This window comes from Sciurus vulgaris (assembly GCF_902686455.1).
Source record: "Sciurus vulgaris genome assembly, chromosome: 9".
Classification (NCBI taxonomy): Eukaryota; Metazoa; Chordata; class Mammalia; order Rodentia; family Sciuridae; genus Sciurus; species Sciurus vulgaris.
The window spans coordinates 31,253,745-31,280,043 of NC_136469.1; the positions used below are offsets into that span (position 1 = coordinate 31,253,745).

A 26,299-nucleotide genomic window follows, 5' to 3' on the forward strand; every position below is an offset into this window, starting at 1 on the left:
AGCATCCAAAGTCTCAGTCCATAGATGGCTGACTCCATTCCTCCAGGCCTGAGAGGAGGCAGAATATCATGTTGGAAGTGTATGGCAAAGGAAAGCAATTGGGCACATGGCACCAGGAAGCAGAGAGATCTCCGCTCAACTAGAACGAAATATATATCCAAAAGGCTCGTCCCCAAGGATTCACCTTCTCCAGCCACACCCTACCTTCCTAGAGTTACCACCCAGTTAATCCCTATCAGGCATTAATGCACTGATTAGGTTAAGGTTCTCATAACCCAATCATTTCACCTCTAAACTTTCTTGCGTTGTCTCACACATGAGCCTTTAAGGAACACATAATATCTAAACCATAACAGAAGAGGTACACCAATTTATGTTCCCACAAATTTTTATTTTTTGCATTAATACAAATAATAGATACCCAGGACCCTGTACCTGCTAAGCAAGCACTGTACACTGAGCCTCACCCTCAGCTCTCATTTCTTGAAACGCTTTTCATTTTTAAAATTCTTGAACATTTTATTTCAGTTTGTATTACTTTGAAAACGGGGTTGAAGTTGCACGTTTTGTACATTTGGTGTTGAATTTATTTATTAAATCTTTAATTTTTTTGTTTTGCTTTTTAGCATCTCCCCCACCTTTTGTGCTGGCACTAGTGATGGAACCCAGGGGCACTCTACCACTGAGCTACTCTACTGAGCTACTTCCCGAGCACTTTTTGTATTTTATTTTGAGACAGAGTCTGGCTAAGTTGCTGAGGCTGGCCATGAACTTGCTGTCTTCCTGCCTTGGCCTCCCAAGTAGCTGGTATTATAGATGTGTACTACTGACCTGGCAAATCTTTTGCTTTTTAAATAATTTTTATTATAGTTGGGGATCTTTTCTAAGAGAAATTAAAATGAACACTAAAATATAGATAAATTTCTTGTACAGGAAAATAAAAATTATTGCCTGGCGAATTGGCCACACCTGTAATCCTTGCTACTTGGGAGGCTAAGAAGGAGGATTAAAAGTTTGCAGGTTTGAGGATGGCCTGGGCAACTTAGTGAGACTCTGTCTCAAAATAAAAAACAAAAAGGACTGGGAATGTAGCTCAGTGGAGAGCACTTGCCTAGCAATATGCAAGGCCCTGGGTTCAATCCCCAGTACCTCAAAAAACCAATAAAGTAAGGATTATTAATGGATTTCAGACACTTGTGATATGTGACTTTGCATTTTTGCATTACTTTTTCAAATTTTTTTTCTGGTCTTTTATCTTAACCCTAACTGTAGCACCCAAATTTATCCTTTATTCTTTAATTTTTCAAATAGTTTTGTTTTAGTTTTCTTAGCAAAGGATAATACATGTTAATTGTTAACATGTATTAACAGTTACCAAAAAAACAGTACCAAAAAAAAAATGAGGTTGATTTTTTTTTTCATATATTGGCCATGAATATTTTATAGATTCCTATTGATATAATTACAATGTTTTTCAATCTTTTTATTTTTTTTTTAAATATTTTTTCTAGTTGTTGAGGAACCTTTATTTAATTTATTTATTTATATGTGGTACTGAGAATCGAACCCAGTGCCTCACACATGCTAGGTAAGTGCTCTACCACTGAACTACAACCCCAGCCCATTTTTGTTATTTTTAAGAGATTTTTTTATTAACTCTTATCTCCTGATGTTTAACTTTTTTTTTTTCAGGTGTTTTTTTCAGTTTTTGAATTTTATTAATGTGTTTCTTAATATAGTCTTTGAAAAATCTCTTTCTTAGCTGCTATGTCAGTAAAAGAAGTCCTTCAAAGCTTAGTTGATGATGGTATGGTTGACTGTGAGAGGATTGGAACTTCTAATTACTATTGGGCTTTTCCAAGTAAAGCTCTTCATGCAAGGAAACGTAAGTTGGAGGTTCTGGAATCTCAGGTAAGTGCCACAATTAAAAATAATAGATTTGAAGCTAGTTTTAGCTCAGTGCCTAGCATCAAGGCCTTGAGTTCAATCTTCTGTAATGCAAAATAATAATAATAGATTTGCTTTGTGACTCACAGATTTGTCTTACTTAATCCTTTTCATTAAGTGGTTTCCCTTAGATTCTAGCATGCATTGTTTGACTTAATGTCTAAAGATAATCAACTTCTCTATTTTACTCCTGAACAATAGGGCTGGTGTCGGGCATGGTGGTGCTTGCCTGTAGTCCCAGCAATTTAGGAGGCTCCCAGTTGAAAGCACTTTTTGAGGATCACAAGTCTGAGACCAGTCTTAGAAACTGAGCAAGACCCTGTTTCAAAAAATAAAAAAGGCTGGTGATGTAGCTCAATGGTAGAGTACCACCGGGTTCAGTCTCTAGTACCACAGAAAGCAAGCAGACAAGCAAAAAAAACAATAAGCCTGGCACACATGAGGTCCTGAAGTCCTAGGTTCAATCCCCAGGACTGAAAAATAAACAAAACACAATGCAGTGACCTTAGAATGTCTTAACTTTATTTTCCCATGTCATGATACTGTTTTCTATTATTTTGGTTCATGTAATATATAATTCACCCATGTGTAGTGCAGTAATAATTTTTAATGTTCATAGGTATATGTATAATATCCACTACAGTTTTCATCACTTCAAAAAGAAATCCTACACCTTTATCTGTCACTGCCTAAAACCAACCTACCTCTCCCACTCAGCCATAAGCAACCATTAATCTACTTTCTGTCCGTGTAGATTTCTCTATTCTGGACATTTTATATGAATGGAATCATAATATATAGTCATTCATAACTGACTTCTTTCTCTATCAAAATATTTTCAAGATTCATCCATGGTGTAATATGTATCAGTACTCCATTTTTATAGCCAAATAACACTTCATTATATGAAGATACCATATTTTGCTTACCAGTCTGTTGGTGGACATCTGGGTTGTTTCTACTTTTTGGCTATTCTTAGTGATGACCCAGCAGTAGAATTGCTAGATCATATGGTAACTCTGTGTTTAACTGCCAGACTATTTTCCAAAGCAGCTGTACCATTTTATATTCCCACCACCAGTATATGAGGGTTCCAGTTTCTCTATATCCTCCCTCCCAAAATTTATTACCTTTTTCATTATGACCATCCAATTGGGTATGAAGTGGTACCTCATTGTGGTTTTGTTTTCTATTTCCCTGGTAATTAAGGATGTTGGACATCGTTTCATGTGCTTCTAGGCCATTTCTGTTTTCCTTGGAGAAATATTATTCAGATCCTTGGCTGATATCTTAACTCTTATTAAACATGATGAAATGTGATGTGGCACTTTTCTTTCCTATTAGGGAACAGCATGCATATTCATCAGTCAGCAATTTTTTAAGAAGGTTATATAGTTAGAAACTTTATACAGAGTGTTAACCAGCTTTCATTACTATATGATGTATTTAAGGTAATTAACTTAGAAAAGGTTCATTTTGGCTCATAGTTTAGGAGGTTGCAGACAGTGAGCAATTGCTTTGGGCCTATAGTGAAGAACACATCATGGTAAGAGCACACAGTAGAGCAAAACCTCTTATGTCACAGGTCAGAGAGCAAAGAAAAAGAGAGGGATGGATCCCGCAGTCCCCTTTGAGAGCACATCCTCAGTGTCCTAACTTTCTGCCACTGGGCCCCACCTCTTAAAGGTTCCACCACTTCCTAATAACACCACCCTCGAGAGCAAGCTTTTAACACAAGGGCCTTTAGAGGACATTCAAAATCCAAACAACAACACAGGATAATTTACTTTTACATCTTTTCAAGCTCCCATAGCTTATGTGTTCTGCCCTTCTCTAAATTCCTGTTGTATCTTTGGTTTTACCACAAATAAAGCATATTGTTTGGGGCTAGCTGCCTGTCTAATAAACATCATTTCCTTCCTTACTAACAAAGCATTTTTTATTGTTGTTTTTGATTGTACTGGGGTTTGAACCCTGAGGTGCCCTACCACTGAGTTTTGAGACAGGGTCTTACTCAGTTGCCCAGGCTAGCATGGAAATTGTGATCCTCTTGCCTCAGACTCTATAGTAGCAGGAATTATAGACATGCACCACAGCTCCCAGCTCAAAGCACTTGTTGAGGAAACTGTCCAAAAAACGTTCATCTTCCCAGATTCCCTTGCAGCTAAATTTTGATAAATGAGATGTAAGTGAAAGACTAGATTTGAATTTCCTAGGAAAGTTTTCATTTTCTTTATAAAGGCCAAGCTCCTTCCTCTTCTTTTCTATGATATGGTCTTATTACAACCCAAAGTAACAAGCATGAGGCTGAAGACAGTTCCCGAGGAATGGTGTAGCCTAGAAGAAAAGATCTTAGGTCTCTGTGGCATTTTGAGATTCTATACTAGACTTGGACGGCATTACCTCTGGTCTTAGAACTTAAGAAAATTAAGCCTTTGTTTAATCCAGTTTTAGGTAAGTATTGTGTTATTTGTGGATGTATTCTAAATGAATAGTTGCTTTGTAGACTTTCTTATAACTATGATTTAAATATTATATTAGTTATCTGTTGCTGTGTAATAAAACTGCATATCCCAAAGTGACTTCAAGAAACAAACATTGATGTTATACCCTTTCTGCGTATCTGAAATCCTGGCAAGGCTGAGTTGGGTACCTCTGACTGAAGGTCTTGCCTAAGACTGTAGTCAGACTGTTGGCTAGCGCTGCATTCTCATCTGGGAGAGAATATGCTTTCAAGTTCAATCCTGCTGTTACTGCATTTAGTTCCTTGCAGGCTCTTAGACTCAAGAGTCTCAATGATAAAGACAGCTTTTGGCCAGAGGCCCATCTCAGTTGCCTGCCACATTAGTTTCTCTGTAGGACAGCTAACAACATGGCAACTGGCTTCCCTCAGAGCCAGTGCATGTGAGAGAGTCCAAGACTGAAGAAGCAACAGTTTTTTTGTTTTTGCTTTTTTTTTTTTTTTAGTCGTAGATGGACACAATACCTTTATTTTTTTATTTTTATGTGGTGCTAAGGATCAAACCCAGTGCCTCACACGTGCTATGCAAGTGTTCTACCACTGAGCTACAACTCTAGCCCATTTTTTTGTATCTTAATCTTGGAAGTGACATCCCATGGTATTTACTTCATTATATTATATTCCTTAGAAACAAGTCATTAAATTCAGCCCCCACGCAAGACAAGATTATATATGGGCATAAATACCAGGAGGCAAGGATCATTTGGGTCATAGTATACTTACCACAGATTTTTAAATTCTTAATTTTTCACATCTCCTCAATTTGTTTTATTTTCAAAGTGCTTTATTGAGGAATAACTGGCATATAAAAACTGTTCATATTTAACATTTTTAATTTGAAAGGCTTTGACATATGAGTAAGTACAGGAAACCATCCCAATCAAGATAACTGAACATATCAGAATACCTGAAAGGCTTCCATTCCCTCTGTGATCTTTCCCTCCCACCCTTCCCTGCATTGCCTTCCCTGCCCCCTCCCTGGAAAAATTTCTGCCAATATTTTTTAGTTAATATTTCTTTGAATTTTGTATGAATGGACTCATATAGCATGTGCCTTTTTTTCATGACTTTTTCCACCCAGTATGTTGTTTAAGACCTATTCATGTTGCTGTATGTATTCATTCACTTTTATTGCTCAGTAGAATTTCATTGGATGAATATACAACAGTTTATGGATGAACATTTGAGTATTAAGCTATTTTGTTAGATGCATAAACATTTAGAATTATGTCCCCTTGATTTATTTATCCCTTTATCATTATGAAATCACCTTTTTATCTTAGATCATATTTGTCCTGAAATCTGCGATCTGATATTTAAGCAGTTGTCACTTGGTGTCGACAGGTAATTGTTTCAGTACCCAAAGAATTCAAAAATCTGATGATACTTAAGTCTCTTTTATAAAATGGTGTAGTATTTTCATATAACTTATACTATTCTTTTGTACACTTTGTCATATTTAAGTTTTATAATACCTAATGCAACATAAATGTTGTGATGTGTAATGTTGCAACATAAAGTTATTATATTCTATTGTTTAAAGAACAGTGACAAGAATTTTTAAATTCATGTGTTCCAAATATGGTGGTACATACCTGTAATCCCAGCTACTTGAAGGCTGAGACAAGAGGGTCACACATTTGAGACCAGCCTAGGCAACTTAGGAAGATCCCATCTCAAAATTAAAAAGGGTTTGGAATGTAACTGAGAGGCAGAGCACTTACCTAACAAGTGTCAGGCTCTGGATTCAACCTCTACTGCTGCAAGATAAAAGACTGTGATATTTCAGTACAGATGTACATTTTTTTCCCTGAATTTTTGGTTCATAGTTGATTGAATACAGTATTGGTAGAACCCACAGGTACAAAGGACTTTGATTAAGATTAATATGACATGTCTTTTTCTGTTTACTTTTAATCTTTTCTGTTTTATACTTAAAGCATGTTTCTATAAGGAACATATAGTTGGGTCTTTGTTATAATCTGATAATTTCTGACTTTTAATTAGGGTGTTCAGATCATTTATATTTAATATGATTATAAATGTAGTTATATTAAGTCTGCCATCTTATCTCAAGTCATTTTTAAGTTACTTGAGGACAAGGACTATATTTACTTTGAACAAATAGTGAATTTTTGAGTACTTAATCTTCCTGTTGGCAACATTTAGAATTATGCCTGAAATTAGGCATAATGGGTGCCTGAAATTAGGCATAATGGGTGATTATTGTACACTTCACGGTTGACTTCAGTAAGCCAGAGAAATTCTTTACCTTTGAGGGAAAAGGCTAGATGTGCCATTTTTATTATTTACTTCTGAGTTTACCATAATCTCTATTTCTAAAGTGAGGATACCTGGCAAATCTTAATAAAGCAAGATTCTTATTAGTACACTGAATCTGACTATTTAAAAATTAAAACAAGATTCTTGTTAGTATACTGAATCTAACTATTAAAAAATTGAACTTGAAGTTTATTTTTCTGAATAACCGGAGAATAGAACATTGTGATTTCTGTTTCTGGGAACATGCTTGTGTAAGTAAGAGGTTGACAACCTAAGCCAAATTTGCAAAAGACATCATGTGAATTAGGAACTGTCAATATACCCCTTTCCCCACTGGCCCAAGAGTCAGCATCCAGTGACACACCCCTCTTTCCATTCCCACTTAGAAGCTGGAGGTCAAAGCTTAATCTGACACACTTGCTAGTAAGTCAGAAGTCTAGTCAGTCTAATACATAGGCAGTAGACGGTCCTGTACCTCCTGTTCTAAGTACTCAGAAGGAATCACAGTTTTGTTTCTCAACTATCTATAGAATCTTAAAAGATTTTAAGCTTTTTAAAGTCTCAGTTTCCCAATGTGCAAAAAAGAGGATATACCTGTTTCCAAGGGTTGTAATGAAGATTAAGTGATATGTGTTAAGTACCAGGTACTTTAGTTCTGCACATGGTGGCCACAGATTTCAGCTAATTCAGTACTCATCCAGGAGTGTATATACTGTAAACTTATTTGTTCAATCAGAATAAATGTTTGAGGGTCTACTACATGCAAACCATTTTACCAGATACTGAAGGCGATTCAAAGAAGTTTAAAAAAAAAAAAAAAACCAGGCCACAGTGGCACACACCTGTAATTCCAACAACTCAGGAGGCCGAAGCAGGAGGATCACAAGGTCAAAACCAGCCTCAGCAAAAGCGAGGTGCTAAGCAACCCATCGAGAGCCTGTCTCTAAATAAAATACAAAATAAGGTTCAGGATGTGGCTCAGTGGTCAAGTGCCCCTGAGTTCAACCCCTGGTACCACCCCCCACCCCCACAAAGACAGAAAGAAAGAGTGAGAGAGAAAGAAAGAAAAGAAAAGAAAATGAAAGAAAGAAATTGTGACCTGTGATGGTGTGGATGGATGGATGATGGATGGAGAGAGAGAAAGAATAAGATAGGGAGGAAAGAGTAAAATAAATGAAAAGTAATATATGGCTAACTTCCTGATAGAGATAAAAAGGCTGCAAGTGATGGTGGGGTTTATATAAAAGATACAAAGCATTTGGTTAATGTTGAATTGAACCACATTCAAGGTTGCGTGAAGGATCAGCTTATTCTACATATGCCAAAGTTTAATGTTAACTTCCTTTAGTTTCTTGTTAATTACTTCCAGATTGGGGCAGGGGAAAGAGGAACTCTTAATTTCCTTTCTTTCTTTCTTTTTCCCCCCATCATTCCTGAACAGTAACAGCTTTGGTTCTGCCAGTGATTCTAATTATTGCAGGAATGTACTTGTCTCTTGAGAATGGACATTCTTATGGTAGATCTGAAAATTAAATCAGGAAACACATATTTTTCTCCCATGCCTTTAGGTTGTATGTGTTGATCATTATTAAAGACAGTCTAAAAGCCTCATGATTGTGATTTATATTTAACATTTTCTAAGATAGCAAACAAACCATCAACTCTATAGGTTGTGTTAACTTATACAAATATTTACTGTGCCTGCTTTGTGCATGCACAACTTACTGTTGTAAGTTCTTTGGGCAATATAAATACAATAGAGTATGTGGTTCTTGTCCAGAGAATTTAAACTTTACTTGGTTAGGCAAGGTAAATACCTTATATAGTTAATTACCTATTTGTAAAAAGTTTACTGTGTAATGGTTAATGCCAAATACCAATCTTTGCTGTCTTTTTTTTTTTGCAAGGCAAGCACTCTATCAACTGAGCTATCTCCCCAGCCCCCAATCTTTGCTATCTGTCCTAATTGCTATATAAATTTAGAGGATGGCAGGATTTTTATATTTATATACTTACAGGAAACCTTTTTTCCCCCCATTCTTTCTTTCTTTTCTTTTTTTTTTTCTTTTTTTTTTTGTACTGGGGACTGAACCCAGGGATACTTTACCATTGAGCTACACCCCCCGTTCTTTTAATTTTTATTTTGAGACAGGGTCTTGTTTAGTTGCTGAGGCTGCCCTCAAACTTGAGATCCTCCTTCCACAGCCTTGCAGGTCACTGGGATGATAGGCATGTACCACAGCACCAAGCTAAAGAGACTTCTTAGAAACTTTTGAGCTGAAAGTTGGGTAGGTTTAGATGGATGGAGGAGATCTGTAAAGAGGAACAGAGGGAATATTTATTGAGCACTTACTCAGATACAGTTTTAAGAGCTTTTGTATATCTTACTTCCTTTGATTTGTATACCTGCATGAGATAGATTGTTATTAGTTCCACTTTACATATGAGAAAATTGAGGCACCAAGAAGTAGAATAACTTTCTCAAGGTCACAGTATTAGTAAATGGCAAAGCAAAATTCAAATCCAGGCATTCTGACTCTGGTTCTTGCTCATAACCAGATAAACAAAACTGTAAAGCAAATTATAGTCAGTGGGTAGTTGGTGACCCGCTTGGAGAGAATATGCAATTTTTTGTTATATAGTAATGGGAAAATAAAGTTAGAAATTAGATTGAGGCCATATTATTATGGGGTATGTTAGCAGTTGGCTGCATTTTTTCATGTCCACCAAGCAGGGGAAGCTAAACATTTTCCTGTAAGAATATTTATGGGTTTTTTGCCAAACTGATTGCTTAAAACAATTCTAAGCTTCAAAAATAGTGTTGTTACATTCTGCTATTAAGCAAAAACTTTCCCCCTCTTCATTTATACATAAAGACTTTATTAATTTTGCTGAAAATAATTTGAGATGTAGTATTTTATTTCTGCTGAGCCAAAATAAGTATTTGTTTTGTGTTAAAGAGATAATTGTTAAACTAGCCTTTGTAGATAACTGTAACACAAATGCATTCCTGAAGCCTTTTCACATATATTAATGATGTTGGTGGACAAGAAAAGCTTTATGTGGAGATGACAGAAGTGGAAATGCACGCTTTCATCTGCTAGTTAGTCTGCAGTGTAAGTGTGTTTTGGTATTTGAATGATGGCAGAAGCAGCTATTTTTGCTCAATAGAAAATGGAACTGACCAGATCCTCGTCTCTAATTTTTTTTTTTTTTTTTTAAGGTACTAAATATTGAACCCAGGGGTACTGTAGCATTGAGCTACATCCTCCGCCATTTTTCTTTTTATTTTGAGACAGGATCTTGCTAAATTGCCCATACTAGCCTTGAACTTGTATTCTTCTGCCTCAGCCTTCTGAGTAGCTGGGATTAAAGGTAGGCACTGCTATGCCCAGCTCTCATAAATTTTTACTGCAGTTTTACTATGAATTTATATGTAACTAAAACTCTGAAGTGAAATGGCATTTCTTTTTTTGTGGTGCTGGAGTTGAACCCAGGGCCTTGTGCATGCAAGGCAGGCATTGTATCAAATGAGCTATATCTCCAGCCCAAAATGGCATTTCTCTATCTTGAAGGATATGTAGAAATTATTAAAAATCAAGAAATGAATTTGAAATTAATCTTAACTATTTACTAATTTACAGAGTTTCTTGGGTGTGGCAGGAACTATGTAGCAGTTTTTAATGCATTTTTATTTTAAGTTAAAGGGTCAGAATTATGAAAATCGAACTTTTTTTTTCCTGGTCTGCTGAGATCTTCCATAGTTCTTCATCCAAGTTTTGGTTTACAACACATTTATCACTAGCAGAAGGTAGTTTAGAGGATGGATTTTCTAGGAGTCAGGGTATAATAAGCATTACATTTTTTTTATTCACATTAACCTGGATTTTGATACATTTGTTTTAGGAGACACAGAGTTATTCTTAGGAAAATTATGAATTGGGTTTTGTTTTGTTTTTAAATTTATTCTAATTCGTTATACATGACAACAGTGCATTTTGATACATTGTACACAAATGGGGCACAACTTCTCATTCCTCTGTATGTGGTGCAGAGTCACACTGGTCATGCAATCATACATGTATATGCGTTAATAATGTCTGTCTCATTCTACCTCCTTCCCATCCCCACACCCCCTCCCTGCCCTCAATGCTCTATGCCCAATGCAAGGTTCCTCCATTCTTTCCTACCCTGCCTGCATTATGGATCAGCATCTGCTTATCAGAGAAAATGTTTGGCCTTTGGTTTTTGGGGTTTGGCTCATTTTGCTTAATATGATATTCTTCAGCTCCCTCAATTTACCTGCAAATGACATAATTTCAGTCTTCAAGGCTGAGTAATATTCCATCATGTACATATTACATATGCCACATTTTCTTTATTCATTCATCTGTTGAAGGACATCTAGGTTGGTTCCATAGTTTAGCTATTGTGAATTGAGCTGCTATAAACATTGATGTGACTGTGTCACTGCAGTATGCTGATTTTAAGTCCTTTGGGTATAAACTGAGGAATGGGATAGCTGGGTCAAATGGTGGTTCCATTCCAAGTGTTCTGAGGGATCTCCATACTGCTTTCCAGAGTGGTTGCACCAATTTGTAGTCCTACCAGCAGTGTATGAGTTTACCTTTTTCCCCACATCCCCACTAACACTTACTCATGCTTCTATTCTTGATTATTGCCATTTTGACTGGAGCAAGATGAAATCTTTGAGTCGTTTTTATTTACATTTCTCTAACTGCTAGAGATGTTGAACATTTTTTCATCTATTTGTTAATCGATTGTATTTCTTCTTCTGTGAAGTGTCTGTTCAGTGCCTTAGCCCATTTATTGACTGGGCTATTTGGTTTTTTTTTTGGTGTTTTTTGAGTTCTTTATTTATCCTGGAGATTAGTGGTCTAGAAAACTTTCAGAAGTAATAAATGGATTCAGCAAAGTAGCAGGATGTAAAATCAATACCCATAAATCAAATGCATTTCTATACATCAGTGATGAATCCAATGAAAAAGAAATTAGGAAAACTACCCCATTCACAGTAGCCTCAAAAAAAAAAAAAAAAAAACCACCTTGGGAATCAATCTAACAAAAGAGGACTCTAAAGACTTTAGAAGATGGAATGATCTCCCATGCTCTTGGATAGGCAGAATTAATATTGTCAAAATTTCCATACTTCCAAAAGCATACAGATTTAATGCAATTTCTATTAAATCCCAATGACATTCTCCATAGAACTAGGAAAAGCAATCAAATTCATTTGGAAAAATAAGAGACCCAGAATAGCCAAAGCAATCCTTAGCAAGAAGAGTGAAGCAGGAGGCATCTTAATATCAGACTTAAACTATACTACAGAGCAATAGTAACAAAACAGCATGGTATTGGCACCAAAATAGACATGTTGACCAAGGGTACAGAATAGAAGACACAGAGACCAAACCCACATAAATACAGTTATCTCATACTGGACAAAGGCACCAATTGGAGAAAAGATAGCCTCTTCAACAAGTGGTGCTGGGGAAACTGGAACTCCATATGTAGCAAAATGAAATTAAACCTCTATCTCTTACCCTGCACAAAACTTAAGAACTCAGTGGATCAAAGCCTTAGGCACTAGAATAGAGGATGCCTAATAGAAGAAAAAGTAGGCCCAAATCCTCACCATGTTGACTAAGGACCAGACTTCCTTAACAAGACTTCTAAAGTGCAAGAAGTAGAATCAAGAATCAATAAATGACTTCAATAAAATCAATAAAAGCTTCTCAGCAAACAATAATGTGAAGAGAAAGCTTACAGAATAGGTTTTGTTTTTGACCAGCATTTAGAATGAGTAAATGGAATTTTTTAGGTAAAACAGTGTAAAAAATACAGGTCTACTTTTGGACTATTAGATAACTTGAAACTTTTTTTGTGTGTATTTCACAGGGAATTGAACCTAGGGCCTCAAGTGTGCTAGGTAAGTGCTCTGCCACTAAGCTATATTCCCAGTCTCTTTAATTTTTGTTTTTTTAATTTGAAATAGATTCTTGCTAAGTTGTCTAGGCTGGCCTCAAATATACGATCTTTCTGCCTCAGCCTGCCTAGTAACTGGGACTACAGGCATGCACCACTATACCCAGTGATAGCTTGAAACATTTTTTAATAAAAATAGATGTTACCTCATTCAGCTCAGTAAATATTTAGTGAATGCTTGCCATAACAGGCACTGTGACTGATCAGAGGAATGTATAAATGGATTGGGTAGGATGTCAAGTCTGCACAGTCTAGAGAAGAGATACGTGTCATTAAATCACCAATAGTGTGTGATATGTGCAGTACTGAAGAATGATGGTTTTACAAAAGAGGGTGAAAGTCATTTCTGCTTGAGGGAAGACTTTACAGAGACATTTTTAAGTTATTTCTGCAGAGACCTATGGGAGTTCATAGGGAATTGAAGATTGAAGGGCATTCTGAATAAGAATCAGTCTATTAAAGCCATGTAGCTTAGTGATTTAAGAGAGTTGACTCTAGACCCAGACTCTATTGAAATTCAAGTTCTCCCATTTGCTGGAAACCTCTTGTGCCCTGTTTTTTCATCTGTGCTTCATAGGGTAGTAGTAACAAGTAAATATGTTATATTTTGATTGCTTCTAACAATGACTAATATATGGTAAGTGAGGTTAGCTTTTATTACTGTGTGCAAATGTGTCTAGAACAACATAATGTGTGAAAGAATCTTGAGTTGTTTATGGCTTAATCATGAGTGAGGCATGAATGAACTCTATATAGCTAGATTGGTAGGATAATAATGAAGGACTCTGTGCATGCAGATTGAAACCTTTTGAGTAGGAAAGTCAGACAAAGACTGCTTTTGGAAAGATTGTTCTATTGATAGTATGGCAGGTTCTTAGGAGCATGCACCATCATATTGTCCAGGTGGTTGGGTAAAATAAACTGGGGAGACATTTAGGAGTTAGAACCTACAGCAGTGGGTAGTGTATGGTTTGAGTGTATAAAGTTCAGATTTTAAAATAAGCAGAGTAATTTTTATCTAGAGATTTCCCTTTGCTTCCTGTCTTTGTATGTGGGCGGGGGAATATGTGGCATCTGTCTATATACAGCCAGCTGTCCTGATTCACAGCTTCCACATTCACAGATTCAGCCAACTGTGGCTCAGAAACATTTGAGGAAAAAAAATCACATCTGCGCAGAGCATGTACAGACCTTCTTTGGTTATTTGGAGGTGCTGGGGATGGACCCAGGACCTTGTACATGCTAGACAAGTGCCGTACAACTGAGCCACATCCCCAGTCCTCAAACCTTTTTTTATTTTTACATGGCATTTTTTACTAAACAATATACTATGACAACTATTTATGTCGCATTTATATTATATAAGATATTGTAAGTAATCTAGGAGTGATTTAAAGTCCATGGGAGGATTGCGCAGGTTATATGCAAATACAACATTTTATATATATGGAACTTGTACATTCACAGATTTTTGGTATCGTCAGGGAGTCTTAGAACAAGAACCCCACAGACACCCAGGGATGACTGTACTCTGAAAATCAGGTAAAATGTAGCCTGGATGAGGACAATGGTAACATTTTTTTTTTTTTTTTTTGAGACAACACATATATGAACCTTACATAGCCAATACGATGTTTTTCAGGCTACAAACTTTATATGGAAAAATTAAACCTAATTTCAAATTTGAGCCCATTCTGCTTGGTAGTTCAAAAGTTAAGTGTGTCAATTTAAGGCATATCAGTCACTTCAAAGATTGTTTCAATAAAGTGAGGTAAACTCAACCAGTTTTAGAGTCTCCCCCCATCCCCACTTGCCTGTCTTCTCTTCAGTATGAGTAAGTACTTATAGGAATGGTTTCAGCAGAGGAGATTAGTTTTGACTGGCATTCCACTGACATCTACACCATCACACATCTGATCTGCAGGTGTCTCCATGCCAGCATCAGCTAAAATATTGGTGTCCCGGCTCGGTCCTCAGCCTTGCAACTGCATCTTCTGTTGAGGTCTGTGCATGCTTTCTCATAGGTGGTGCCTTCTCACTCCTTCAGCCGGCTCTCCCACACCACTCTAGGTCTGCAGGAATGAGGTGGAGCTGTCTGTCACACACCCACTCCTCAGATGACACATGCAGAAGTGCTTCTGTATGCCACAGGGGCCATGATGGGGGGGCTTCAGGTGCTGCTTCCCAGTGTTCCAGGCAGGAGGTGATGGGCATTCTCTGTACCTGTATCCTGCAGATTTTCTAAGGTCTCTAGTTGCATTCCTCCTGCTGTAATTGTGGTCCAGGCAGGACCCTATCAGAAACCCTCACCAGTGTCCATTGTTTGCTTTCTTCCCAGACTCCCACCTCTCCTAACTTCAAATTGTCATTTGGAAAGTACAAAGCAGGACTGATTCTGGCTGGTCTTATATTTTTCTGACTTAAACCTAGACTTTGGCTTCTGAAACAATAAAAAGGGGGAAAAATATTTTTCCTCTTCAGTGCTGTCATTGAAGTTGGTCTGTGTTCTATTAGAGCAGAGATCACACTTGCCACGTTTACACATCTCAAGTGTGAATGCCTCAAACGAAGAACTGTGTATTCTTTAGTTTTCTTCCCCCAGAACACAACACTAAGCCAGACAGAGTAGGCACTAAACTATTTGAACACATGAGCACATCAGATCACTGACTAGCTTCTAAACCATGTTCTTATGAGTTTCAAAGTTCTATTTGTAAAGACCTCTTTCTTCTGCAGGTAATGGAATTTCTGGTTACCACTGGTATCAATAAGTGGAAGTTTATTTTTCTCACTTAAACTTTGGAGATATAAATTAGTAATGACTCAGTGATAGTCATCACTTTCGTGATTCTCTTGACCTTTCCATCATGATCACAAGATGACTGCCACAGCTCCTCTTGTCATATCTGATACAGGAGAAGGAGGAAGGAAAGTTGCCTTGGGTGTCTGTCTCTCTGCCAAAGGACTTTTGCTTAAATCTTATTGACTGAAATTGCCATAATGCCACTTCTACCTATCGAGGAAACTGGAAGTGGAAACTAGTCAGAGAAGAAGAGAATTGTAAATAGATTAAATGAGTCAGTCACGCACAAGTGTTGACCAAGGACATAGTGATAAAAACAGAATGTTGTTATATGAGAATTTGATAATAACTGCAGTATGATCAATCAGATAATAAAGTATCTAATGATTCATTCTCTATGAATACATGGGGTTATACAAAAAACAGTCTGCTTCATCTTTGGGTTCCGTGCCCTTTGGTTGTAAGAGTGATAACACAGCTGTTGTGTCATATGCATCAGATAATAATGTCTGCTTTGATTTTCCTTGAAATATGAAACTGACTAGTTGCCTATTTGTTATAGATAATCTTTTTTGCTAGTTTTGCTGAACAAGTATATCTTCATTGTTTATACTTACATAAATATTGTCTACTGAGATCATTCCACTTTTTTAAATGCCATAGTTATTTCAGAAATTTTGGCTTTGTCATTGAAAAATTCTTCTTGATCAAATATACCATTTTATTATATGCTGTGTCAAATCAATATTCTTAGCTAAGTATATGCTCTGTAGCTTAAAATATTGTTTATTTTTTCTTGAAGATTCTTCACTTGAAAATTTTTGAACATGATTATTCTTATTTTAGATATTTACAGATTTAATGTATTTGTACATGCCTAGAGAGAGGCAGTGTTCCCACTGGAAAACAGGCTTCAGTGTCCAGATGACCAGGATTCAACCCACACTATTGTCATTTATTAAATGTCCAAATTACTTAGTCTCTCAGGATCTCAAGTGTCTTATCTGTGAAGTGGCAGTAATAAAACCTGCAATGAGACCATGAGTGCAGTACATCCTCTACAGCACTTGGCTCAGCTTTCTGGAGGCCCTCCACCAGTGACATCTGTTATCATAACAGCTAAGGGACTGTTTTTTTGTAGCAGAGAGAACATCTTGTGTGGCTGACTGCATTTGTAGTTGTTGGTATTGTCATTGTTTTTTAAAGCTCGGAGAAACAAAAACAAAATGTATAAAGAAGAATGTGACTATACAAATTTTTTTGAAATACCATCACTTGCTTTTTTGAGTATGATTTTCAAGGTGGATTCAATTTGTTAAAATGGTAGTTTTATAAAAGATGCTGCAACTTTCTCAGTAAAATTTATAAAATTGAGCCAGCTTTTCTCAATGGAAATTCTTTCAGTCTTTATTGATTGGGCATGATCCTTTCAAATAATTTTCTTTTTTTATTATTTTGTTTTATTTTGGTACTGGGGATTTAGCCCAGGGGCACTTTATCATTGAGCTACATCCCAGCCCTTTTTAAAATTTTTTTTATTTTGAGACAGAGTCTCACTAAGTTGCTTAGAACCTCACTAAATTGCTGAGACTGGCGTTGAACTTGTAATCCTCCTGTCTTAGCCTCCCAAGCTGCCTGGATTACAGGAATTGCACCACCATGCCTGGCTCAAGTAATTTTCAATAAGAAATAAAAATCACTACTAGACAGTTTAATAATTCTGTTGCCAATTTATAATTTTTAGTATCTCTTCTACATAAGTTGGGACTTTTTTGAAATTTAATATCTGTATGCTTATGTCAGAAATATTAATAGTTGGTAGATTTTCACTTTTTTCTGTTGTTGATTGATTGTTTTTGAGATGGGGTGTCCTTGTGTTGTCCCAGCCTCAAGAAATCCACTTGTTTCAACCTCCTAAATAGCTGGGATTACAGGTGCACACCCTTGTACCCATCTAAATTTCTTCTCTTTAGTAAGCTAAATTACAAAATTTCTTCGGATTTGTAGTTCTTAATTAAAAATTATCTGTTCCTTTTGTAGAACTGGGACTTGATATTTCATTCTACTTAAAAGATTGAGAGCATTAGGTCTTAACTTTTCCACTTGGAGAATGTACATTTATTCTTGCACTGTCCTTGCCCTCTTCTTCAAAAAGACCTGTGTTTAAGTGTGCAGCATACCAATGATAAGTTTGTATGCTTCCTTCTGGCTTCCTCATTATCTTCTTTCTCTTTTTCCTCTCAATTTTTACAGTATCTGAACTTGAAATATCAGGTACTCACTGTGCTGAAAATGTATCACCACTCCTGATAGACTCTTATTTCCTGATATATTTTAATTCATCTCCTCATTCATCTAGTAATGTTTACCAAGCTTCTGTTTTGGGCAAGGCACTGTTTTGGGTACTTGAGACATGATTCAGTGAGCAAAGTGGACAGACATCAGTGAGGTCCCTGCCCTGGGGAACTTACATTCTAGTGGAGGGACACAGACATCAAGCAGTAAACATAATCACTAAGCAAACTATATATTGTATGAAAAATATATGAAGCCAGGCACAGTGGCGCACACCTGTAATCCCAGCAGCTCGGGAGGCTGAGGCAGGATGATTGCAAGCTCACAGCCAGCCTCAGCAAGTTAGCGAGACCCTGTCTCTAAATAAAATATAAACAAGGATTGGGGATGTGGCTCCATGGTTAAGCACCCCCAGGTTCAATCCCTGGTACCAAAAACAAAAATCATACATACACACACATATATATAAGGAGTTTGTGAAACAAAGGTATAAGGAGGGCATATGGGGGGAAAAATAAAAAGTAGTACTAGATTTGGGGAAAAGGGAGATGTAGATTTTTAAAAAGATAGTCAGAGTAGGCCTTAGGGAGAAAGTGAGATTTGAAGGAGGTGGGGAACTTGTGAATATCTTGGGTTGGAACATCTAGAGAGTGATGACCCCCCAGACAAAGAAAACAGCCAGCGCAAAGACCCAAGTGAACCAGGGAACCCTTGAAACCTTCAGCAAATACGTAGGCTCTTAATGTGTTCTGTGGCACCAAGGTAGGTGCTGGAAATAAAAAATGAGCCAAAAAAAGAGACAGAGCCACATCTTCAGTGAGTTCACATTTTAGTTCAGAGACTAGACCATGAATAAACTGTATCACAATTAATTAAATGTGTACGGTAAAAAAACAGTCACTGTTTGAGAATAGGAGAAGGAGCAACAAACTCTGAATCTCTTGCCTTCATTTTTTTCTCCTGAATGTCACTGCTTCCAGTGCCATGCTCAGTGTTTTTTGTGCCTTCTGTCTCACTCTCTCTTCAAAACCTCTTTCATTTCTACCAGTTTTGACATGGTTGACCACCTCTTGAAGTACTTTATTCCTGATAATTAATCTTTCTCTGACCATTCTACTTTCATCTACTCCTTTTTTCTTCTCCCTATCCTCAGGTCCTTCAAAATTCATTCTAAAGAATGTTTTCTTTTCCATACTTATCCCCTTGGAGAGTAATTCCAGATATCTCTAATATTCCAATATCTGAGTAAAGTCTATAGTTCTCTGTGGTGGGAGTAGTGGGAATTGAACCCAGGGTTGCTCTAGCACTGAGATCCTTTCCAAAACCCTTTCATTTTTGAGATAGAGTCTCACCAAGTTACCCAGCCTCACCTTGAACTTGTGATCCTCTTGCCTTAGCCTCCCAAGTAGTTAGGATTACCCATGTGTACCACCATGCCCAGCTAAAATCTGTAATTCTAAAAGAAATCTCATTCTTTCCAGTCCTTTATTTTTATCCGAATGAGTATACAAAAAAGTAGAGCATCCTGAGGTCTGTCGCTTACAGTTTTACCATCTGCATGTTGGGTGATTAAGTTCAGCCTTTTTCACCTTATATGTAATCCATCACCAATTGTTATGGTTTGGATTTGAGGTGATCCCCAAAAGCTCATGTGCGAGACAATGCAAAAAGATTGAGAAGAGAAATGATTGGGTTGTAAGAGTCTTAACCCAATCAGTGATTTAATCCCTTGATAGAATTAACTGAGTGATAACTGAAATTGTAGGGTGTGGCCGGAGGTGAGAATCGGGGCATGGCTTTGGGATATATATTTGTATCTGGAGAGTAGAAACTCTGCTTTCTGATCACCATGTGAGCTGCGTCCTTCTGCCACACACTCCACCATGATGTTCTGCCTCACCTCGAGCCCCAAGGAATGGAGCTGGCCTTCTGTGGACTAAGACCTTTGAAACTCTGAGCCCTCAAATAAACTTTTCCTCCTCTACAGTTGTTCTGGTCAGATCTTTTAGTCACAGCAGCAAAAAAGCTGACTAAAACATCAGTGATCATTAGTTATCCTTAGTTACAGTCCTTACACTTGCCCCATTTTTATTCCTGTAATAACCTGTTCTAGTATTTTCCAAACTGTTACATAGGCCCTGTTTTAAAATTCATGACTCCCTGATTTCATTCGTATTTTAAATGATTCTTTAGCCAAAATCTAAATAAGAGCATTTCAAATTTCAGTAACAGCCTTTCAAAACTAGCATGAAATAAATAATATTAACATACTGAGTTGCTGTAAATCTAACCTTTAAAATAATGTTCTGGTCTCCCTAAATTTTTTTTTCTTTTTTATACTGGGGATTTAATCTAGGGGTGCTTTACCACTGACCTATATCCCCAGCCCCTTTTTATTTTATATTTGTGATACAGGGTCTCACTAATTTGCTGAGGGCTTCAACTAAATTGCTGAGACTGGCCTCAAGCTTTCAATCCTCCTGTCTCAGCCTCCCAAGTTGCTGGGATTATAGGTGTGCGCCACTGGACCCAGCTTAGTCTCCCTAATTGTAAAGAAGGATTAGTTTATCTGTTGCACTGTACTCTTCATTTTTTTCTTCTATCATTCATGAGGTCTCAGCTGTTAACCAGTACAGTCTCAGATTAAATAAATGTATTTTTGTTAAACTTTTTGAAAGCAGGAAGAATAACTCAGTTGTAGGCAACTGTCCGTGACATACGAGGGATCCTCAGGCTGGCCCCTTTTTGCTCTGCACATTCTTATCTTCTCTCTTTAATCTACATACTCACAATTCCCCAGTCTTTACCTCCTGCTGTGCCTCTGGGCTAAGATCTACATCATGTTTCAGCTACCTACCAGACAATTCTCCCTAGATAGCTGAGTTTTTACAATTTGTTCAAAACTCAATTCTTGCGGGGTGTGGTGGCTCACGCCTGTAATCCCAGCAGCTTGGGAGGCTGAGGCAAAATGATCTCAAGTTCAAAGCCAACCTCAGCAAAAGCGAGGCACTAAGCAATTCAGTGAGACCCTGTCTCTAAATAAAATACAAAATAGAGCTGGGGATGTGACTCAATGGCCCAGTGCCCCTGAGTTCAGTCCCTGGTACCACCACCACCCCCCAAAAGTTACCCAAAAGTTCTCCTCTTTGAAACCATTGTCTGCTTAGTCATCCAAACCTGAAGCTTGGTAGTTACCTTGGACTTTTCCTTTTCCCCATATCCATCTGATTCCAAACACTGGTTGACTAAATCCTGCCATCTTTCAAATCTCTCCCTTCCTCTCCATCCCTGCTGCTACTGTCTTGGCTTAGACTTTCATTAGCTCCAGCCCAGAATTTTGAATTAGTGTTTTCACTAGTCTTCCTATCTGTATCCTTCACTTTCTCCCATCTGCTATAATAGTTATCTGTAATGTCTTGGATTGTTTCCCAATCTTAAATAATAAAGTCCAGATTCCTCAGGCTCTCTGTAATCTAACTCCTGCCACTGGTCAGCCCAAGAACCCACTGCTGTCTCTACTCTAACCCTTCACACCACTCATGCCCGATTGTTTACAGCTTCCTGACTGTCATTGACTTTATATCTTTGTGTCTTTATGTGCTGTGCCTTGCTTGTGCTTTTTATTTGTCTAACTAGCAAAGTTTAACCTGTCCATTAGCCAGAAACATGTATCCATCTTCTGGGAAGATTTTCATTCCTTTCTCCACAGCAAAGTCTACTTCTTTATGCTGTGACTATCTTACATATATTTCTTTTATAGAGTGACATCTTCATGTCATAGAGGGCAGGGATTATATCTTAATCATCTTCATCCCCAGCACGGAATCCAGTACTGAAACACATTGAGACATAGAGAGATATGATAAATGTTGAATGAATATATAAATCAATACCCAATGGCCTGGTTTTAGTTCCAGCTATTGTGTATTTATTCTCAGAGCCTTGCTCCCTGGCCAGTTACTTTGCTTTTCCTTGCAGTCCTCAATGTACAACAATAAAGATACTTTCTAATGAGTATTCATGATTATAGTAATCTTAAACTTTCTATAGAACTCAGCCTCCAAAATACATATTTTATAGGAAAATTAAGTATATATATTTAAACTCCATTATTTCCTTTTTTACCACTTTACCTAAATTAATTTTGCTGGACCCTAGCATAGCATTACCCAAAACAATTCTGTGGCGTGAATAATATATAATAGGTGTTACTTAAAAGGAGGTTCTGTAATCAAAGGAATTTGGGGCACTCTGGGTTAACAAAAATAAGCTAGTTTAAGTATTCTGTGCTTTTAACATGCCAGTGTACATTGTGGATCTTATTTGACCCATGCCATGAGGGATTAACTTTTCATAGAACACACCTTTAAGAAATGCTGCTTGAGTTTATGGGTTTACTATAGCAAATAAGACTATGTATTTACTGTCTTAGACACCTTCTCCCCAGAGGGGGTGTGTATTCTGTGTTGATACCTGAAACAGTCTTGCCAGTTGGCATATCATGTCCCAACACATCAGCTTTTCCTTGAGTCCTTTCCTGATTAAATACACCTGTGTCGAATCTCTCATAAGAACCTAACCTATGTTCCTCATCCTTAACAATTCCCTCCTATCAGACCCATAGCTGTATGTGTAGGGCCTACTTTATAGATCATACATTTGTTCTCTTTACCCATTTAGCTTACTTCAGATTTGTGTTTCTAATGTGAATTAGCAAGCAAGACTTTTCAAGCCATAAAAACTACACATTTTCCTAATATTTTAAAATATTGATATTTCCATTTTTCTGTAATAAATTTTGAAAGTTCACCATGGATCAAAAAAATAAGTTGCCTACTAAAATTGTTATTTAAAACTAAACATTGCGTGTGTGTGTGTGTGTGTGTGTGTGTGTGTGTGTGTGTGTTACTAGAGATTGAACCCTGGGCCTTATGCCTGATAACCAAGCACTCTACCACTGAGCTACATCGTAGCCCTCTTTTTAAAATTTTTATTTTGAAGAACCAGGCATGGTGGCACATGCCTGTAATCCCAGCAACCCGAGAGGCTGTGGTGGGAGAATCTCAAGTTCGAGGCCAGCCTCAGCAATTTAGCAAGGCCCTAAGCAACTTAGTGAGACCCTGTCTCAAAATAAAAAATTTAAAAAGGGCTAGGAATGTGACTCAGTGGTTAAGTGTCCCCGGGTTTAATTCCCAGTGTCAAAAGATTTTTTTTAAATTTTGAGACAGGATCTCCCTAACCTGCCCAGGCTGGCCTTGAACTTGTGATCCTTCTTCCTCAAACCTCCCGAGTAGCTGGGTTTATAGTTGTTTACCCATGAACCCCAACCTGCTGATGTTCTTATTCATGTCTTTTACTTTTTATATGCATGAATCAGGATGTTTTTAGACAGACACACACACACACACACACACACACACACACACACACACACGCACCAGTATATCCTAATTGGCTTAAATGACAGGAATTCATTATCTGATAGAATAAGGAGTTTGGAGGAAGGCTTTATCAAGATTGGTTAATCCCACATGTCTAGTCTGCTTCTCTGATGTTTTCTTGGCTTTCCTTTTGTGGGTGCAAGTAGTTATTGCAGCTACTTTTTGACAATGTTCAAAGCAGAAAAAAAGATAGACTTCTTGTACATCTCTTCTTTTATCCAGAGGGAAAATCCCAGAATGCCCACTCTCCCAAGTAGGGAATACTTCCTTTTCTGTCTCACTGGCCAGGTATGAGTTAAATGCTCACACCGGAAGGATCTAAGCCAACAAAATTCATGCTCTGGGAAGCGACACACTCTTTCAGAGCACATTGCCACTCTAATCTGAACAAAAATTGAAACTCTGTTAAGAAAGGAAGTCTTTGGAGGGGAAACTAATCGGATCTGCCAAATTATATCTATTTGCATTTTTAAATCAGGCCTTTTAGTCCCAGGTACTCTAGAGGCTGAAAAAGGAAGGTTGCTTGAGCCTAGGAGCTTGAGACCAGCCCAGGCAACAGAGATCATGTCCTCTTCACCACCACCCTCCCCAAATGGCATGCCCTTTAAATTGAATGCTTTTATTACTTCTCTCCATTGGCCCAGATAATCAAGAATTAGTGCATGTATGTTGAGAATAAGTGACACAAAGATTGGAGGTAAGAGAGAAAAGCATATGAACTATTTTTATTGGCAAGTAATTTTGAATAGAAAAAAGTTAAAGTAGTTAATATTACAGCTGTTGATACTTGCATGAATTTTGTGATAGAACTTTGAGATGTCAGAAATTTATTTTTTATATTTGTTTTGCTCTTGTAGAAGATAGCTTTGGGCTAAATTTCCAAATTTAGAAATTGTTCTTTGCTATTGTGATAGATAAGATTGAAAAGACTGACCACCAACTGAGCTATCTCCCCAGCCCTGTGGTGGCCATTCTTAAAAAATATATTCCTCCTGCAAATCAACCAACCTGCAAATATTTACTCCACAAAAAAACTAGACCTACAATTTTGATGCCATGCCACCAGGTGGTGGCAGAGTGTCAAAATCATGGATTTTAATTTCCTGGGATAACCTTAATTTCAATTTGTTTTATCCCCAAAAAAACATATCAATATTTTATGCATTTTAATATTTCAATATTAATGACATCTCTGCTATATATATTTAGAAGTTTCATAAAAATAACACTGTTAATTGGGTGCCCTTTTTTGTTTAAAGTGAGCTTCTTTTTAACCAAAGACATTGTTCAAACTTCTGGACCTGCATTTCATCAGATTTAGATAAGACTTTGTTTAGGTTTCCTAGGATTTATACCTTTTATAACCATAACTTTCCTATGTTATAACTCTTAAAAAATAACTTAGTTTAAAATAGATACAAAACAACCTCAATTTTAAATTTTGTTAACTCATATTTGTTAAAGTTGTGTACATTCACCATTTCAATAATCTCTAATACTTCAGTTTACCACAAATCTTTGGTTGAGGTCATTGTCTCTTCCTTAGTGGCACCAAAATCAGCATTAAATCCTAACAAGAACTGGGTAGACATACATGTAAAAAAACAAAACTCACCAGGCATAGTAGCACATGCCTATGATCCCAGCAGCTCAGGAAGCTGAGGCAGGAGGATCTGGAGTTCAAAACTAATCTCAGCAAAAGCAAGATGCTAAGCAACTCATTGAGACCCTGTCTCTAAATGAAATACAAAATAGGGCTGGGGATGTCGCTCAGTGGTTGAGTGCTCCTGAGTTCAATCCCCAGTACCCCCCCCAAAAAAATGAAACTCAAAATTGACACACAAAAGAATTCTGAAATTAATGAAGCAACATACTCATGAATGAGAAAACTCAATTATAAAAATGTTAAATAATGTCTATGTAGCTAATGCAATGATTATACCAAAATCCTACTAGATTTTTATGGATGATTTTTAAGTTCATGTGGTAAAGAAACTAAGAAAGTTTAATAAGGAAGAACAATGAGGTCAGGTTTTGCCTGTCAAATAGCAAAACAAATAATGCTACAATATTGAAAACTTGTTTTGGGTATAGAAGTGGAGAAACAAATAAGTGGAGCTGTATAGTGAAACCATAAGTTAGCCTGTGTATAGTTGTTTATTTTGACAAAGATGCCATACTAATTTGTCAGTTCAGCAGGAAAAGATAGATTGTTCAGTGAATTGTAGGACTAACTGGATATCCATTGAAGTCAACTGAAGTTAGCCCTACTTCTCACTACCTCCAAAATAAATCATAGGTCTTTTAAAGAGCAAAACACTATAAGAATATAAGCAAGAGAACAAATCTATATAATATTAAGATAAAAGGCTTTTCTAAGCAAGATGTAGAACCTAATATGATACAGGAAAATATCAATGCATTTGCATAAGAAATTATAACGTGCATCAAAAGAAAAAGATTAACATTTATGGGCTAGGGATGTGGCTCAGAGGTCAAGTACTTGCCTAGCACTTGCAAAACCCTGGGTTCAAGTCACAGTGCTAAAGAAAAAAAAAAAAAAGTTAACCATCTATTACTATTTACTACAAATAAAGTTCCTGAAAAGCACATGTGGAAAGACTAGACAATTCTATAAAATAATAGTTAAACAATATTAAGTCATTTAAAAAAATGCACATAGGGCTGGGGTGTAGCTCAATAATAGGACATTTGCCTTTCATGCACAGGCCCTGGGTTCCATTTCTAGCACAATCAAAGATAAGAAAGAAAAATAAAAGACATACACATGATCAGCAGTTATATGAAAAGATGCTAAATTTCAGTATTCAAAGAGGTACAGATTAACACAATAACAAAATATTTTTCAGCCATCAGATTATCAGTCTTTTCACATTATCATCAGTATATACTTTTAGGGAAACTTTCAGGGAGAAAGCCTGTTATACATTGCTGGTAAAGGGAAAAATTATGAAATCAAATGTTCACTTCACCCCCATTGGG

At 37.0% G+C, this 26,299-nt stretch overlaps 1 protein-coding gene across 1 annotated transcript in view; it reads left to right on the forward strand.

Moving 5' to 3' along the window:
* MND1 (meiotic nuclear divisions 1) overlaps positions 1–26,299 on the forward strand; it is a 64,380-nt gene that overhangs the window by 12,151 nt on the left and 25,930 nt on the right. Inside the window, exon 3 of the mRNA XM_079153456.1 lies at positions 1,763–1,911. Within this exon, the coding sequence (XP_079009582.1) occupies positions 1,763–1,911 (149 nt within the window). The remainder of the gene's footprint in view (positions 1–1,762; positions 1,912–26,299) is intronic.